Source organism: Saccopteryx bilineata, chromosome 2, assembly GCF_036850765.1.
Source record: "Saccopteryx bilineata isolate mSacBil1 chromosome 2, mSacBil1_pri_phased_curated, whole genome shotgun sequence".
In the NCBI taxonomy this organism is placed as follows: Eukaryota; Metazoa; Chordata; class Mammalia; order Chiroptera; family Emballonuridae; genus Saccopteryx; species Saccopteryx bilineata.
The window spans coordinates 270,589,483-270,606,329 of NC_089491.1; the positions used below are offsets into that span (position 1 = coordinate 270,589,483).

The 16,847-nt window shown below is 41.1% G+C and overlaps 1 protein-coding gene across 1 annotated transcript in view; it reads left to right on the plus strand.

The window, feature by feature from the left end:
• The window catches only part of PPTC7 (protein phosphatase targeting COQ7), a 43,376-nt gene extending 29,067 nt beyond the window's left edge, over positions 1 to 14,309 (plus strand). The window contains exons 3-6 of the mRNA XM_066260602.1: positions 3,063 to 3,261; positions 7,073 to 7,196; positions 8,828 to 8,957; positions 10,552 to 14,309. Of these exons, the coding sequence (XP_066116699.1) occupies positions 3,063 to 3,261; positions 7,073 to 7,196; positions 8,828 to 8,957; positions 10,552 to 10,610 (512 nt within the window). The 3' untranslated portion in view covers positions 10,611 to 14,309. The remainder of the gene's footprint in view (positions 1 to 3,062; positions 3,262 to 7,072; positions 7,197 to 8,827; positions 8,958 to 10,551) is intronic.
• Positions 14,310 to 16,847: the final 2,538 nt, after the last annotated feature.

Consider the following 16,847-nt stretch of genomic DNA (forward strand, 5'->3'; position numbering starts at 1 on the left):
TGCCTTGACCAGGCAAGCCCAGAGTTTCGAACCGGCGACCTCAGCATTTCTAGGTCGACGCTTTATCCACTGCGCCACCACAGGTCAGGCTTTCTGTATATATTTGTGCAGTAACAGGAATTGAATCTACTGTGTGCTCACAACAGCACCAAGAGCTAGGTTCATAGGTACTTTTATTCACCGTTTTGTTAGGAAGAAACTGACACCGAGACAGAGTAAGTGACTAGTCTGCCAGCAGTCACTCAGCTAGAAGATGGTGAAGCGTGGAATTTAACACAGCCAGTTCCACTCCCTGTTCATTTTGTTTCATTCTACTTTTTAACTGTCATCCTAAAAGTTTGGCCTTTACATACAGTAGTACTATTATTGCTTTTTTATTTTTTTTAATGTTTTAATAAATTTCACTTTTTTTGATAAACAGTTCTTTTAAGTTTGGTATCCCTTTTTTTTTTTTTTTGTATTTTTCCGAAGCTGGAAACGGAGAGACAGTCAGACAGACTCCCGCGTGCGCCCGACCGGGATCCACCTGGCACGCCCACCAGGGGGCGATGCTCTGCCCCTCCGGGGCATCGCTCCGCTGAGACCAGAGCCACTCTAGCGCCTGGGGCAGAGGCCAAGGAGCCATCCCCAGTGCCCGGGCCATCCCCGCTCCAATGGAGCGCCCCGGCTGCAGGAGGGGAAGAGAGAGACAGAGAGGAAGGAGGGGTGGGGGTGGAGAAGCAAATAGGCGCCTCTCCTATGTGCCCTGGCCGGGAATCGAACCTGGGTCCCCTGCACACCAGGCCGACGCTCCCCCGCTGAGCCAACCAGCCAGGGCCAGTATCACTTTTTTTAAAAGGAAACTTTTAGTACTAGCTTTTAATCTACTTGTTTGACCTGTCATTTTTCTTTTACAAATATATTTTCTAACACAATTTTATTTTTTATTATCTTTACTTTTTTTTATTATTTAATGAGTGGAGGGGAGGCACTGACAGACTCCTGCATGCACCCCAACCAGGATCTGCCCAGCAAGCCCACTAGGGGGCAGTGTGCTGCCATTCTGGGATGTTGCTCTGTTCCAAGCTCTTAGCACCTGAGGTGGAGGCCATGGAGCCATCCTCAATGCCCAGGGCCAACTTTGCTGCAATCAGGCCATGGCTGCAGGAGGGTGGAGAGAGAGAAAGAGAGGAAGAAGCGAGAGGAGGAGAGGTGGAGAAGCTCATGAGTGCTTCTCCTGTGTGCCCTGACCAAGAATCAAACCGAGGACATCCACATACCAGGCTGACACTCTACCACTGAGCCAACTGGCCAGGGCCTCTCTAACACAATTTTAATAGCTATCAAAAAGCTAACTCTTGTGTGTTGTATTTGACATGATTTAACTAATTTTATGTTTACAAACAATGCTATGAGGTAGTTACTATTATTCTTATTTTTATAGATGTGGACACAGAGGCACCAAGAGGTTAAGTAATTTGCCATTTGCCCCAGGTCACACAACCAGTAAGTTGCAGAGCCAGCATTCAATTGCAGGCAGTCTGACTTAAGAGAATATTCTAAGTATTCCATGACAAGTAGAGCCTGCCGTTGTATGGATGTACTGTAATTTAGCCAGCCCTTAATTTTAGATGTTGAGGTTGCTTCCATTTCTTCCTGATCTTATTTTGACAAGAGACAGAGTCAGAGAGAGCGACAGATAGGGACAGACAGACTGAAGGGAAAGAGATGAGAAGCATCAATTCTTCGTTGTGGCATCTTAGTTGTTTGTTGATTGCTTGTTCAGTGATTGCTTTCTCATATGTGCCTTGACTGGGTGGCTACAGCAGAGCGATTAACCCCTTGTTCAAGCCAGCGACCTTGGACTCAAGCCAGTGACCTTGGGCTTCAAGCCAGTGACTTTTTGGCTCAAGCCAGTGACCATGGGGTCATATCTATGATCCCACACTCAAGCCAGCTGCCCTGTACACAAGCTGGTGAGCCTGCCTTTAAGCCGGCAACCTCAGGGTTTTGAACCTGGGTCCTCCGCATCCCAGTCCGATGCGCTGCCTACTATGTTACTGCCTGGTCAGGCTGTATTTAAGTCTTATTTATATACATCTCCAATTATTTTCTGAAAATAAATTCTCACTAGAGGACATGTACGTTTTTCAGGGCGATATTGCTCTTTAGAAAGGTTGTTTAGTTTTACTGTCACCGCTGTGGAACAAGAGTGGCCATGTTTGTTACACTCTTGCCAACACCACCAGGTGTTATCTTCTTTTGATTCTTGTTAAACTAATGACAAAATGATTAGTAGTATGATGATTTTTTATATATTTCTTGGTGAACTGCTATTTTCTGATTTTCCCTTTTTTCTTTAGGTATAGGTTTAAATTGTAGTACTTGAAAGTGATCTTACTAGTTGTACTAACAGCTTTCATCCTGGGGAAGGTCATGTGAGCTGTGTGCTACAAAGGTACACAGAAGCTTTTTGCTCTCTGCTTAGACTATGGTCTCTTCCATCTGAACATTAGTTGTCTCTAAGTGAACAGGTTGATACCACAAGCTACCTGGGAACATTAATCTTGTTACTTCATAGTGAGTCAGTTCCCAATAAAAGTTCTTCATGATCTCAACAGATAGAAATCTGGTTGAAAATTGTAGTTACGTGCACTGTCTTAAGTGTTAGTGAATTTTGTGGAGAAAGCTTTTTTCCAATGACTAATGAGAACTGTCAGGGAAATGTAATGTAACATACTTTTGAGCATTTGGCATAGATTAATTGCACTATTGAAATGAAATAATGTGGTTAAATACCAGCCATTTTTATTATTTTATATTGCTGCAAATGGAAGAATTCGGTTCATCAGTGACCCACTTACTATGTATCGTGTAAATCCCTTTTCCTTTCCCACCATTTGGACCCTTGTGAGGTTATTAATAACATGTGTTAGCAACATGGAGCATAACTAAAGAAGGTCCTGTTTTAAGCAAAGGAGGTTCAAATTATGTCATATTGCTCTTTGGGGTAATTTGATTGAAATGTGTATACAGAGACAGCCTCGGAAGAGAAAATAAATGGCGACCATTTTTGTTTCTAGGTAGCAGTACTGCCTGCATCGTGGTGCTGGACAGAACTAGTCACCGCTTACACACAGCAAACCTGGGCGATTCAGGTTTCCTGGTTGTCAGGGGTGGCGAAGTTGTGCACCGATCAGATGAGCAGCAGCATTACTTCAACACTCCATTCCAGCTTTCAATTGCACCACCAGAAGCCGAGGGAGTCGTCTTGAGTGACAGGTAATCTCACCTTTCGCCATTAAGTGTGAACAGGATGTGGTTCACCCACAGGTGAACTCCTATTCCCCTTAATCACAGTGGAGGTAGGCAGTTTCCATTCACATGTGAAAAAAGAGGCACATTGAGAATGATCTCGCCTGACCAGGTGGTGGCGCAGTGGATAGAGCGTTGGACTGGGATGCGGAGGGCCCGGGTTTGAGACCCCAAGGTCGCCAGCTTGAGTGCGGGCTCATCTGGTTTGAGCAAAAGCTCACCAGCTTGGACCCAAGGTCGCTGGCTCGAGCAAAGGGTTACTCGGTCTGGTGAAGGCCCATAGTCAAGGCACATATGGGAAAGCAATCAATGAACAAAACTGATGATTGATGCTTCTCATCTCTCATCGTTCCTCTTTGTCTGTCCCTATCTATCCCTCCCTCTGACTCTCTCTCTGTCTCTGTAAAAAAAAAAAAGAGAGAGAGAGAGAATGATCTCACCAGGAGGACCTTTTAGTTTGACTTTGGAAGATATTTGTTTAAACTTGATATTGCAGCCAACTTGAATTCTGATAAACACTCAATAATTTGACCAGACAAAAAATACTATTTCAGGCTTACAGAATATCAGTTTTTTATACCAAGACCACGTGGAAATATCATTTTGTTAAATTGTGCTGGAGAAATGAGTCATTGTTCGTGCCATTGCCTGTACAAGCTTTTGCATACGCTACTAGGGAAGAGTGCGAATAATAAGCATCTGCTTTATTTAGTAGAATAGCTTCCTGATTCTCTGGGCCTCCAATTACATGTATCAAAGAGAACTTACAGTCCATGCAGAACCTGTCAGGGCCAAGTTAACATGCAAGAAATGGATTCAGCCTGACCAGGCGGTGGCGCAGTGGATAGAGCGTTGGACTGGGATGCGGAGGACCCAGGTTCGAGAGTCCAAAGTTGACAGCTTGAGTGCGGGCTCATCTGGTTTGAGCAAAAGCTCACCAGCTTGGACCCAAGGTCGCTGGCTTGAGCAAGGGGTTACTCGGTCTGCTGAAGGCCCACAGTCAAGGCACATATGAGAAGCAATCAATGAACAACTAAGGTGTCACAATAAAAAACTGATGATTGATGCTTCTCATCTCTATCCGTTCCTGTCTGTCTGTCCCTATCTAACTCTCTCTCTGTCCCTGTAAAAAAAAAGAAAAAAGAAATGGATTCAAAGTGGTCTTCAATATGTTCTGTGATGATGCTATTGAGTATTCTCTTTTTTTTCTGACACCTACTCTTAGTTCATTTTTAAATTGTCAAGAGAACTTGACAGGACAGTCAGTACTTTTTTGAATCAAGCTTTGCAGTTTATCTTTTCTAAGATCGGAGTACAGAATAAGGCTATGACAGTCTTAAGATTTCACTGCCTATAACAACCTAATAGGACCTAGTGCAAACATTGTTGATGATTCATAAATGTTGTTAAGTGGGTAATTAACCTTTTGTAAAAATAGAAGCATTCTAGCAAGCCCTAAGATAAAATTATTACCATCTTTTAAACTGGAAGGAACATATTATATGATTAGGTATTCAGTATTGCCATCTAAAGTCTATTGTTGACTCCTAGAGAGAGGGAAGCATTTTTTACTTTCAGATTAAGGCAGATTACCATAATTGCAAGAAAATTTGATTAGGGGCCCTTCTTCAGTTGGCTGTAATATACATTAATATTAACCACATTGGAGTGGGTAGAACTCAGAACCCCAAGGCCTTGGTGGATACCAAGTTCGAACAGTGTTTTAAATTTTCTTTATTTGATTCTTGTTTTGGCTTCTGACTGCTAGAGCAGCCTAGCTGTATCTCATATGCTATCTTTGGGACAGTCTGGTTAGGGCAGCACTCGGCCTGTCCTGCCAGCGAGGTGGAGGTTGCTTCCCCTAGAGCCCAGAGACAGCTTGCTAGCATGTGATTTCAGCTCGTGTTTCAGTGCAGTCAAAAGTTTCCATCAGCACAGTATGTTCAATCAAAATGGGCAGAGCTGCAGCTGGCAGAACACCAAGCTCATGGGTGGGAGTGTTGGGAGAAGAGGACAAACTGTCCAATGGTAGTGAGTCTCACAGACAGAATAGCAAAGAATACTCCTAGAGAAAGCAAAACCTCAGTATGAAACAGAGCTTCAGTGCCACCCTGCTCATTAATCTAAACTTCTAGAATCTGATTAGCTTCCAAAGACTGAGCAAATGTGAAGTGTCTTGTATTATTTCTCTTTATTCTGCAGGATAAATCAACCTGGTTTCTACTAGTCATAGTCTTTTTTCTCCCTTCTATATCTTACCTTGTAGCTGTTGGTCCATCTTATCTGTAAACTATTATTTTAACATTAACTTGCAAGTTTTCCTTTAGTACCTGTTTTTTACAAAATAGTTATTGTATAAATGTATGTTATTTTGTTCCTTGACAAAGCCCATCACAGCACTTTTAGATGTGCGGCTTCTTTCCTCGTGCAAGAGAAGATGAACCAGAAATTTTCTCAGCACACTTTGTGTAAATCCCTAGCAGGCGTGAGTTTGTGTAAATCCCTAGCAGGCGTGAGTGGGTTAGTTTTTATGTTTCTTCACAACTTTTATACCATGTCACTTATACAGGTTTGGGGGTTTTTCTGTCAAGCTTAGGGGGCTTTGCTTCTGGTTTCCTTCCGGGTCAATGTATGAATTTTTTCTGGCAAGTTAAAGCAGGTTACCAGGTAGCTCTCTCACCTTTTCCCTCACCTTGGTGGCCTGTAAGTAGTGAATCTAGCCTTCGGAGGTGGCTGAGAACCAGCTTCTCAGGGGGCCATTAACTCTTTGAATATATAATCTTTTCCGTTTTTCCCACCTGGGTTTTTTTGGTGTTTTGTTTTGTTTTGTTTAACCATTCTTATGTCTGCTTTCAGCAGGTTTTGTTGGAGGAAAAAATCTCCCACCTGTCTTTTTCAAAGTTTTATACAAAAAGATGTAGTGCACAATCATAGTGCACCATCTATCAACTCTCCCTGCCCCCAGCCACATGCTTTCTCCTCAAGCTACCACTAATCTGCTTCACTGTCTGTACCTTCCTCTCTTCATCAGCAATACTATATCACAAAGGTTTCCCCCCAGTCTGGAGGGTCAGTTACTTTGTTTCTCCATTCAGGTAGTCATTCAGTAGATACATACTGACCTGTATGTGTCAGGCACACTATTAAATAGATACTTATGGATAAGGAGCACTTTGCAAGCCCTGGGAGAAAGAGGCAGAGTCCTTATGCTGTCAGAAGATAGTATCACTTAGCAATACTAACACAGTATTACCAGTGATATACTAGTCAGTACTAGTACTATATAGCACTGCAGGTATTTCCTATGAATAATTTTTTTAAAAATTTGTATGCTGTCTTCCACAGTGCTCAGTTATCCTGCTATTACCACGGCCTCCTGAGAGCCAGATTCAATTCTGCAAGGAAACCGATGAGTAGAAAATCAGAGAGGGTAGAATGTGGCTCTAAAGAATTAGGAAGTACTCGTTTGCAGTAGGGTTTTAGGCATGTGAGGAACTGACTCAGAAAAGAGCCCTCCCTCCTTTTAAACCACATGTGACTAATCACCAAACTATGGTTTACTTAGTAGTTTCAGTTGAGCTTTTAAAATTTTTATATCAGCTTTTTCATTTTTTTCAAGGTGAGGAATTTTAGAATGACTGGCTTTTGTTATTGATTCATTTTATAAATTAGTTTTTCTTAAAGCCTCATTACATTGTAGCATAGTGGCTATTAGAAACTTTGAATGGTATCTCTAAAGAGCTCTCTTCACTTTTTCCCTACCCTGTCCTTGTCACAGCCCGGATGCTGCCGATAGCACATCTTTTGATGTCCAGTTAGGAGACATTATCTTGACAGCGACAGATGGACTCTTTGACAACATGCCTGATTATATGATCCTGCAGGAGCTAAAAAAGTTAAAGGTAATTAACTCAAAAGTTGGCCCTTGGAAACAGTGGCCTTCTCCGGGCAATTGAGTTTTCTTGATTCATTGCATTATCTCTTTCTATAGTTTTGGAAAGGACTATTTTGTGAATATAGGAAAATAGTAGTTTTTCTAATCTTTCAAGCAGTCAAATGGAAATATTCACAAATGGAGAATGAGAGGGAAAAAGGCTTTTCACGCAGTGCTTTTAGCAGGGTGATAAAGGTAGGAAAAGTCCAGATAAGAAATTTACTGTTTGTATTTTTTATCATACTTTAATGGTATTTAACAGTGTTGGCTCCTGGTCCTTTTCTTGTTTTATTCTTATAACAAACCCAGTAGGTATTGAGGCTGGGAAAATAGGAAGTTGTCATAGTAGAGCCAGCCAAGGCAGCAGGCAAGCTGGGGGCTTGATATCATCTGAGCTCACACCAGTAACAACAGTTCAGACCTGCCCCATGCAGAGAGTGGAAGGCTGTGGAAGTTGGTCTGTCCATCTTCCCCTGGCTTTGTAAAAATACTAACTCTGGAAAAAGTCTTTCCTCATGCTTTTATCACTAACCAGTATAACTTTTTTTAAAAAATGTTTTAAGCAATATTTTTCTCACCTGTAAGATGGGGGTACAGAAGGTCCTGTTTTATCGGGTTATGGCAAGGAGTAACTGAGACCATGCCTATGAAATCCTTAGTACCAGGCCTCATCTGGGGAGTTCAGTAAAGGCTAGGTGCTTGCATGTAGTGAGTGGCACTGTACTCTGTGTGGTGACAGGGTAGTAGGCAAAAATGACATATTTCCTGCCCTCAGGAGCTTATATTCTAGTGGAGAAAGGCAGATAATACAGAAGAAAAAATAGATGATATACTGGATGGGGCAAAAGTAGGTTTATAGTTGTGAGTATGCGAAATAGAGTTTATTCTTATATTATTTATTTTTGTATTATTTTCCATATGAAAAACTGTAAACCTACTTTTGTCCTGTACTGTAATGGAGGTAAATAATAAGAAAAAGCAGGGTGAAGGGATAGAGAATAGAGAGGGCTGCTATTTCACAAAGATTGGTCATGGAAGGCCTTTCAACGAGGTAACAGTGAAGAGAGGCCTGTTGTTTATACTGAAACTTAGGATGGCAGAGCTAAATGGACCGCGCCATACCACTTGACTGATGCAGAATTTGAGGCCGCAAGGGTAAGGGTGTGTGGCTCAAGGTTATACAGTAAGGCAAGCATCTTTCATCATGATGTAAATTCTAAAGGTATTTTCAGTTGGATAACTGGCAGCTCTTAGAGAGAAAGCTGGGGGTGGTCAGGGGTGCAAGGATATGTTTGAGGTCATTCAAAAAGTGCTATCAAAGTTCAACCTTGCAGTCTCATTCCATTTTAGCTAAAATACTTTAAGAATTTCAAATGGGAAAAAAGGCAAAAATCAAAATCCAAACTTCAGGGCCCTAGCAGAAACTTTCTGATTCACACCGTGTGCAGGCAGCACTCTAACTGAAGTAAGACATAAATGGTGGAAACTATGACTAGATAAAATGTTACTGTCTTAAAAAGTGATATTTGTAAGTTTACTTGAATATAGAAATCATGTGAGGAATTATGGTCAAAATAACTCCCTCATCCTTTGTCTTAGAATTCAAATTATGAGAGTATACAGCAGACAGCAAGAAGCATTGCTGAGCAAGCTCACGAGCTGGCCTATGACCCAAATTATATGTCACCTTTTGCACAGTTTGCATGTGACAACGGACTGAATGTGAGAGGTAAGCATTCTTTAGGAAGGTCATGGGGACTGATTGGGGACGTAGTAAGATGGGAACATTCTGGGCTGTGGGGTAAGGTAGTCAGGTATGGGGTGGGACTGTCATGGTGTCCTCTCCCCACTGTGAGCCAGTGGCTCTGAGCTAGGTCAACAGGCCTTCATGCTGGGAGACAAGAGCAAGTGCCTGTCATCATGTCTCCCCAGAGAGATTGCCCCTCAGAACCGAACTTCATAAGATGCAGAGGCAGACGGAACCTGGAGCCCTTTATTGCCACCACTGCACTGCTTGGACCTGAGCCCAAAAGGCCTCCCAGCTCTGCCTGGAGGGACTGGACATTCCCAGCAGTTTAACATTCTGCCCTTCACGGGTCTGACATTTCACTTCTCCCTTCCTCTGGCTTTGTGGGGCTCGTTGACAGTATTTGCCTGCCAAATTGCCACAGCAGGTTTTGAAAAGGGAAGCAATGTTTAACTGTCCTTGCTTAAAGAGTCCTTCTGTCTACTGAGAGCTATGTAACTCAGGCTCAGTGTTGGAGCTATGATGACATGTTGGTGGGAGCATACCAGAACTAGTCGAGTTGGTCAATTTCTAGCTGACATGATATTATGACATGTAAAGCATTTCTTCGCCCTCCAGGAAATGTTAAAATAGAAAAAAACACATGCCATAGTTATTTGGCAGATTAGAATACAAGACTGTTCCTAGTTTCAAAACAGTGGATATGTTTGTCCAAATTAGATTATGTATGTGTAAAAGCATGTATAACCTTCTCATCAGGCAGAATTTATCTTAAGATTTTATCTGTACTGTGATTGCTATAAGCAGAAGATGGAATGGCCATTTTAACAGAGCTCCTGTTTTCATTGTTGTTTTTAATTTATTGTGTTGACATGGTTTCGAGTCTCAATATAACACACTACATACTGCATCGTGCCCCCCAGGGAACAGAGCTTCTGTTTTAAAAGGAGGGAAGGTTTCTTTTTGTTTTGTTTTGTTTGTATTTTTCTGAAGCTGGAAACGGAGAGAGACAGTCAGACAGACTCCCGCATGCGCCCGACCGGGATCCACTTGGCACGCCCACCAGGGGCACCGCTCTGCCCACCAGGGGGCGATGCTCTGCCCGTCCGGGGTGTCGCTCTGCCGCGACCAGAGCCACTCCAGCGCCCAGGGCAGAGGCCAAGGAGCCATCCCCAGCGCCTGGGCCATCCCCGCTCCAATGGAGCCTTGGCTGCGGGAGGGGAAGAGAGAGACAGAGAGGAAGGAGGAGGGGGGATGGAGAAGCAAATGGGTGCCTCTCCTATGTGCCCTGACCGGGAATCGAACCAGGGTTCCCCGCACGCCATGCCGACGCTCTACCGCTGAGCCAACCGGCCAGGGCCGGGAAGGTTTTTTTTAAAAAGCTTCAATCAAATTACATATAATTTCTTGGTAGTTTTATTTATCTTTATCAAATATCTATTTTTTTGTCTACTAGAATATATTGATAAACCAAACCTTCCTGAATTGCAAGCATTTGTCTCCTAGTAGTTTAAGCTTACAATTTTTGATATTTTTCCTTTTAAGATATGTGAATACATTTTCATTTTCGTTTTAGGTGGAAAGCCAGATGACATCACCGTCCTTCTTTCCATAGTGGCTGAATATACAGACTGACTCACCTAGGTGTCAGCTTCTGCCTTTCGGTCTGTCACCCAGGTTCTCTCAGCCGTGTGTGCTGATCCTGCTGGCAGGACCACGTTTCTTTGCCACTGATCTCAATGGCCAGTGATGGAAACCTTTTGCCTGCCTTTTTGAGACCCCGTTAAGATCTTTATTGAGAACCACTACTGTCATTCACTAGCTCATATCTGCCAGCAACTTTGAAGAGAATCAAGATTTGAAGATTGATTTTCACTTCCCATGGCCCTTTCCATGTTGGGATGGAGTTTTTCAAAGCCAAATGGCTAATACTTTTCAGAAATTCTTGAAGTATTGAATGAGTAATGTTGGTAAAGTGCACTCAAAATTGTAAGAGATTTTAAAAGTCTAACACAAATTCTATGTTATGGTATATCTGCTAGAAACGTACATTATTCATCAAAAGAAATGTCACATGTGTACTATACAGTCTTTGTTATGATGATTGGATGTGGCTTTGTGTTTTCATTATAAACTCCTGTTTTTCAGGGGCTTATAATTCTGCTCTAAAATATTGCTCTGGATTATGAAATCTTGATCCCAGGAGCTTTTTTGTTACAAATTGGAAGAAAATTCAGTTTAATTCTGTGGATGCAAATGCTTCATGGTTTTTTTAAAGATGCTTAACTGTGATCCTGTGATCAAAGTCTTGGCAGTTTATTGATTAGCCCTGATTTATAGGAGGGGTGGGTTGGAAGAGACTCTTTACCAAAAATTTTTAATGGAATTATTACTCAAGATTATAAAACTCAAAGCCAAGAAATTTAATGCTATGGCTAAAGTTCCTCCCAGCTGTCTGATATGCTGTCCCTGTGGGGAGCTCTAGGCCTGTAGGGCCTGATGGGTTGAGAATGGACAGCTGTTACTTTGAATTTTGGAGCTTTTGATAGGCATGCTACTCTTGGTCTCACTCATCCCTTTTATTAGTAGACTTGCTTTCTGTAGAGCATGCAGCAAATTCAGGGAGTCCCTGTGGAAAGAGCACAGTGGGCAGCGGCAGCAGGACAAGAGTCCATGAGGAAAACCAGTGATAATCTGGCATTTGCATTTGTCCTACACAGAAATTTAGGGGTTTCTGAATCAAGCTTAATGTTTACAGTTTCCAAATAGCCATCTTGCAGTGTGTAGTTTCCTTATAAAACTATCCCGCATTCAGTTTTCCCATTATCTGCAAGCTTAAACTTATTTTTAAGGTTTGTGTACAAGTCAACTGCTGTAAAGATATATATTTTTGGGTCATTTTTTTTCCTTCATTAACTTGGTGGTAGAAAAATATATATACTTAGCAATCCTTAAATTAAAGCCATGTTTTATATATATGTCAGGTAACATTGGTGTATAGATGATAATGCAATTAAACCTGAATGAGAATCTACTTGCAGAGAATATAGAAAGTCTCATTCTCTAAAGGAGATACTTACTCCCTGGTTTATTGCATTAAAACGTATGTTTGAGGTTATCTCAACTTGTTTTAAAAGATTTTGTTTTGTGAATTTGTACTGTATATTTGAGTAACTGTCAAGCTTTTGTTTATTTAAAATTTTTTAACATGTACCATGTACATGTCATTACTATATTTCAATGCATCATGCTTGTAACAGGCATTTCATTTTAATGAGTTATTCATTTGTAAGCCGTTCAGTAATTTATCTACTATTCCTAAATTGGCATAATGTTAGATGTCTATTTTCAATCACCTTTAATTACATGTCAAAATGCCTTAACTACCCTAACTTGACAGAACAATTCTTTGGTAGAGGAGATGGGTGGGGTGGAGGGAGACTGTTAACAAGAACCCATCGTGCTGTGAGTCATGGAAGCCAGAATGGCAAGTGGTGGGGTGTTTATTTTGCACAAACTGTTTGCAGTCTCTGTGTATTTAAAAAGCAAAGAAAGTTGCATCCAGAAGGGTTTTGCTGGAAGGAGTACATTTATATTTGGGCTGATAAGGTTAGTTCTTTTATTGGGTTTTTCATTATTCCTGGTCATAGGTATGTAACCTATGATCTGGATATATTCTGCATTAATTTTCCAATGCCTACATTTGATTCCTGGTAGAGCAGTGCTGGTTAAGTCACTGGCTTTTCTCTGCTCTCACCTAACCCATCAAACACAATCTTTGTAAAGCTAAATCAGTGGTGTTTTAACACAACTCATTTAATCAACTTACCTTTTTTGAGAAATGATGGTTAGAAATCAACAATATGTTTGTTCCAGTGACGTTGAAATTAGTGGGGAAAGAATTGAGTTTCACAGTGGAACTGACTTTGGACCCGGCCTGTAGATTTAGTGACACAAAATGTTGTCTTTTCCCTGTCCTTTTGGTGTATGCACTTACTTTTATGAGTGCCAGTGGTCAGTTGGAGTGCTGCTTATCAAGTAACTCTCCTTCCACTCTCAGCGCTCAGAGGCTGTGTGGGACCCGTGCTGGAATTTTCCAGGTCGCAGGACCCAAGTCTCTGTGAAGTATGACTGAGATATACCACTTGCTGGGTCTGATTCTGAACTTGATGTGTGTGTTAACTGTATTTTAAATCAAGCAGTATAAAACAACACACACATTTGCCTCATGTCATGGACTTTTATAACAAAAGAGAATTTGGATTTCTAATTTACAAATGGCAAATTATTTATCCCTCTCTGGATGCACCAAAGACCAGTAAAGTTTATAGCTTTTCCATCTATATTTATAAAGCAATACTGTATTATAAAAAATCAATATTTTTATCACATGCTTGAAATTTTTATTTTCTTCTGTTTCAAAATGTGCACTCTAAACATATCAGAACTTTATTTCTTCCTGTGAATTTAAGCTGCCTGCGCACAAAAAAAAATTTACCGGATATGCAGTGGAGTCCATAGGCTCTTAAAAACTGAAAGAAGTGTAGGGGGGGAGTTACCTGTTCTGAATTACTGTACTGGCGTGACATGGTTGATGGGTACTAAATCACAAAAGAATCCATTCCAGGTGTGCATGTCTGGGGGTTGGGCTGTGTCTAGATTAGCAACTAGATTTCAAGCTTCGTGTGGTGAGAGTGTCCTCTCCTATCAGCTGCATTTGTTCTGGATAGAACAGTAGTCTTCAGTACCACCTTCAGAACACCAGCCTACCACATCAAGTAACAAGGCAGGAATTGTGGGAATTTACTGAGTCAGTTTTGAGTATTTTGTAAACAAGATTGGCTAGTACTGTAAATGTTTGTACTTTGAGTAAGTTCTTGGTTCCTTGTCACCTTATACTAGCTATCTTTGGTAGAAGCTACAGCATCCAATTTCCCTGGAAATTATCCCATGTTTGCATTTAACAATTTTTACAATATCAAAAAAAAAATCTACTTATAGAACTGAAAATATAAAGCAGAAAACAATTTGGATTTTATTCAGAATAAATTAAATTCTTTGTAAAATTGAACTTCTCAACTAAAAATTGAATGTCCATGTCAAAATTTTAACTGTTAGCAGGTAGTTTGTGACAAAGATGGCTAAATAATGAAGCAAATTTTAATTTGTGTATACTAATGAGCTGCTTTTTTCTGTTGAGACTATCATTATTTGTCATACCCAAGAGGCAATGGCCTGATTTGGATGTCTGAAATATAACTTATGCAGGAATAGTTCTGTAAATACATTTAAATAAACTGTAAAGATATTTAATAAATATAGTATTTATACTAATCTGTGTACTCCTTTTAATTTAAATAGTAACTAAAAAGACACCAACTGTTGACATTGAATTTGTTGTTCTCTACCAAGTCCTCATTTCCAAGCCTCTCAGTCTAGCAATGACTCTACTTCATAGCTGTTACTTTGTCTTTACTAGTTTATCCACCATAGCTCTTTTTCACCAGCTGGTTTACTGCATCAGTTTAGCTTCCTCAGAAATTCATCAAAATGGACTGATAATTGAATATAAAATATACATGGTTTCCTAGCTGAGAAAATTTTTGCCTCTTCCAAATGCTATGGAGTGAAGCACAGAAAAATCTGGTGCCATTTAAATTTAACATTCTGGATTCATTCTAAAATCTAAATTAAATACTGTAACAGTATAACTGTCTTTTATAGACCAGTGTTGCATCCAGGCAATTTCTGATGATGATGAGCTAAGCCTGCTGCCCACTTCCATGAGTGAACCAGAAACTTTCATCCTCAGCAAGGAGACCTATGTTCAGTTACTCTCCTATATAAATGTTCTCTGTGTAGTCATCTGCATTTGTTTGGATTATGTGAAATCCAGTGTTCAGTGTAAGCATAAGATAAATCTTTAGTGTGAAAGGACCTCTTGAAATTACGTGGGCATTGCCAGTTCCCACAAAAAGCTTGGTGAAAGCCCATTTTCATTCACTGAGGAACGTTTTGGGATGAACTTGAGTTTTTATTAGGTTATTGTGGGTAGCTCTGACTCATTACTGAGCTACAAGAGCCAAATTCATTCTGGTTTTAGTTAGAAGTCTGTTCACAGTTCTAATGTTTACTGATCCACTCAGCCACCTTTGTTTATGAATTCCTCACAGAAATCTAGAGTACAATTGCTTGCCAGTTAGCATTTCCTTGGGATTTGATGGTTTCACAAAGACAACAATAAGATGTCACAAAAGTCTAGTTTGTCAGGTTATAATTGGCTATAAACAGGTTTGGGGGAAGGAGAGGCATGCATCATAAAATATTACATAACAATGTATTTTGTGCCAGAGTTTTTAGTCTGTGTGCAGGTAGCAAGCTAATTCCTAAGGGGACAAAGAACAGACTCATCTTCTACCTCAGGGGTCCCCAAACTTTTTACACAGGGGGCCATTCACTGTCCCTCAGACTGTTGGAGGGCCGGACTATTAAAAAAACTATGAACAAATCCCTATGCACACTGCACATATTTTAAAGTAAAAAAACAAAACGAGAACATACAATATTTAAAATAAGTAACAAGTAAATTTAAATCAACAAACTGACCAGTATTTCAATGGGAACTATGGGTTTGCTTTCGGCTAATGAGATGGTCAATGTCCAATTCCATATTTGTCACTGCTAGCCGTAACAAGTGATATGACACACTTCTGGAGCCGTGAGGCGTCCGTCCCGCGTCACTGGAAGTAGTACTGTACGTGAGCGACGCTGCGCTTTGCGGCGCCGCCACATACAGTGCTCCTCTCACTGACCACCAATGAAATAGGTACCCCTTCCAGAAGTGCGGTGGGGGCCGGATAAATGGCCTCAGGGGGCCGCATGTGGCCCGCGGGCCGTAGTTTGGGGACCCCTGTTCTACCTTATTCTACCCCAAGCTCAGGCTGTCTTGACAGTGGGGGTTAGTGCTCTGTGTCAGGTGATACAGAAATAATGTTTTGGCAACATTTTCACTAAATTATTCTTTGTATCACACCGCAGAAAATCACATCTGAAAATCAGGATCATTTCAAACTATCATAAAATTAATATATAAAAGGACTCCAAAGGGAGGAGGTAGCTGATTTTATTCTTGACCTTTTTTCCACAGGGGTTAATTTTATTTAAAATCTTAACAAAATATAACAAGCAATGGACAAATAGAGGCAGAGATGGGGTCACAGGGAGCAGAGAGGGACAGCTGTCAGAGGGAAGGAGGTTGGGGGGATGGGATCAGAGAAGGTGAAGGGATTAGTGAAATTATATATACATAACACAGATACAGATAACAGGACAGCAAATCCCAGAGGGAAGGAGGGAGGGAGTTAGGGGGAAGGGGCAAAGGTGTGTAAACAGGGACATGGGGGAGGGTGTTATATTCAGTGGGACACTTGAATCCATGTTAATAAAATTAATAAATTTTTTTTTTTTTTTAAAGCAATGGACAGGCCTGACCAGGCGATGGCACAATGGATAGAGCATAGGACTGGGACCTGGAGGACCCAGGTTCAAAACCCCAAGGTTGCCAGCTTGAATGTGGGCTCATCTGGTTTGAGCAAGGTTCACCAGCTTGAGCCCAAGGTCGCTGCTTGAGCAAGGGGTCACTTGGTCTGCTGTAGCCCTCTGGTCAAGGCACGTATGAGAAAGCAATCAATGAGGAACTAAGGTGCCACAATGAAGAATTGATGTTTCTCATCTTTCTCCCTTCCTGTCTGTCTGTCCCTATCTGTCCCTCTCTCTGAGTCCCTATCTGTCCCTCTCTCTGACTTTCTCTGTCTGCCACCAAAAAAATAAAATAAAATAATACATTAAAAAAAAAAAAAGCAATGGACAGGC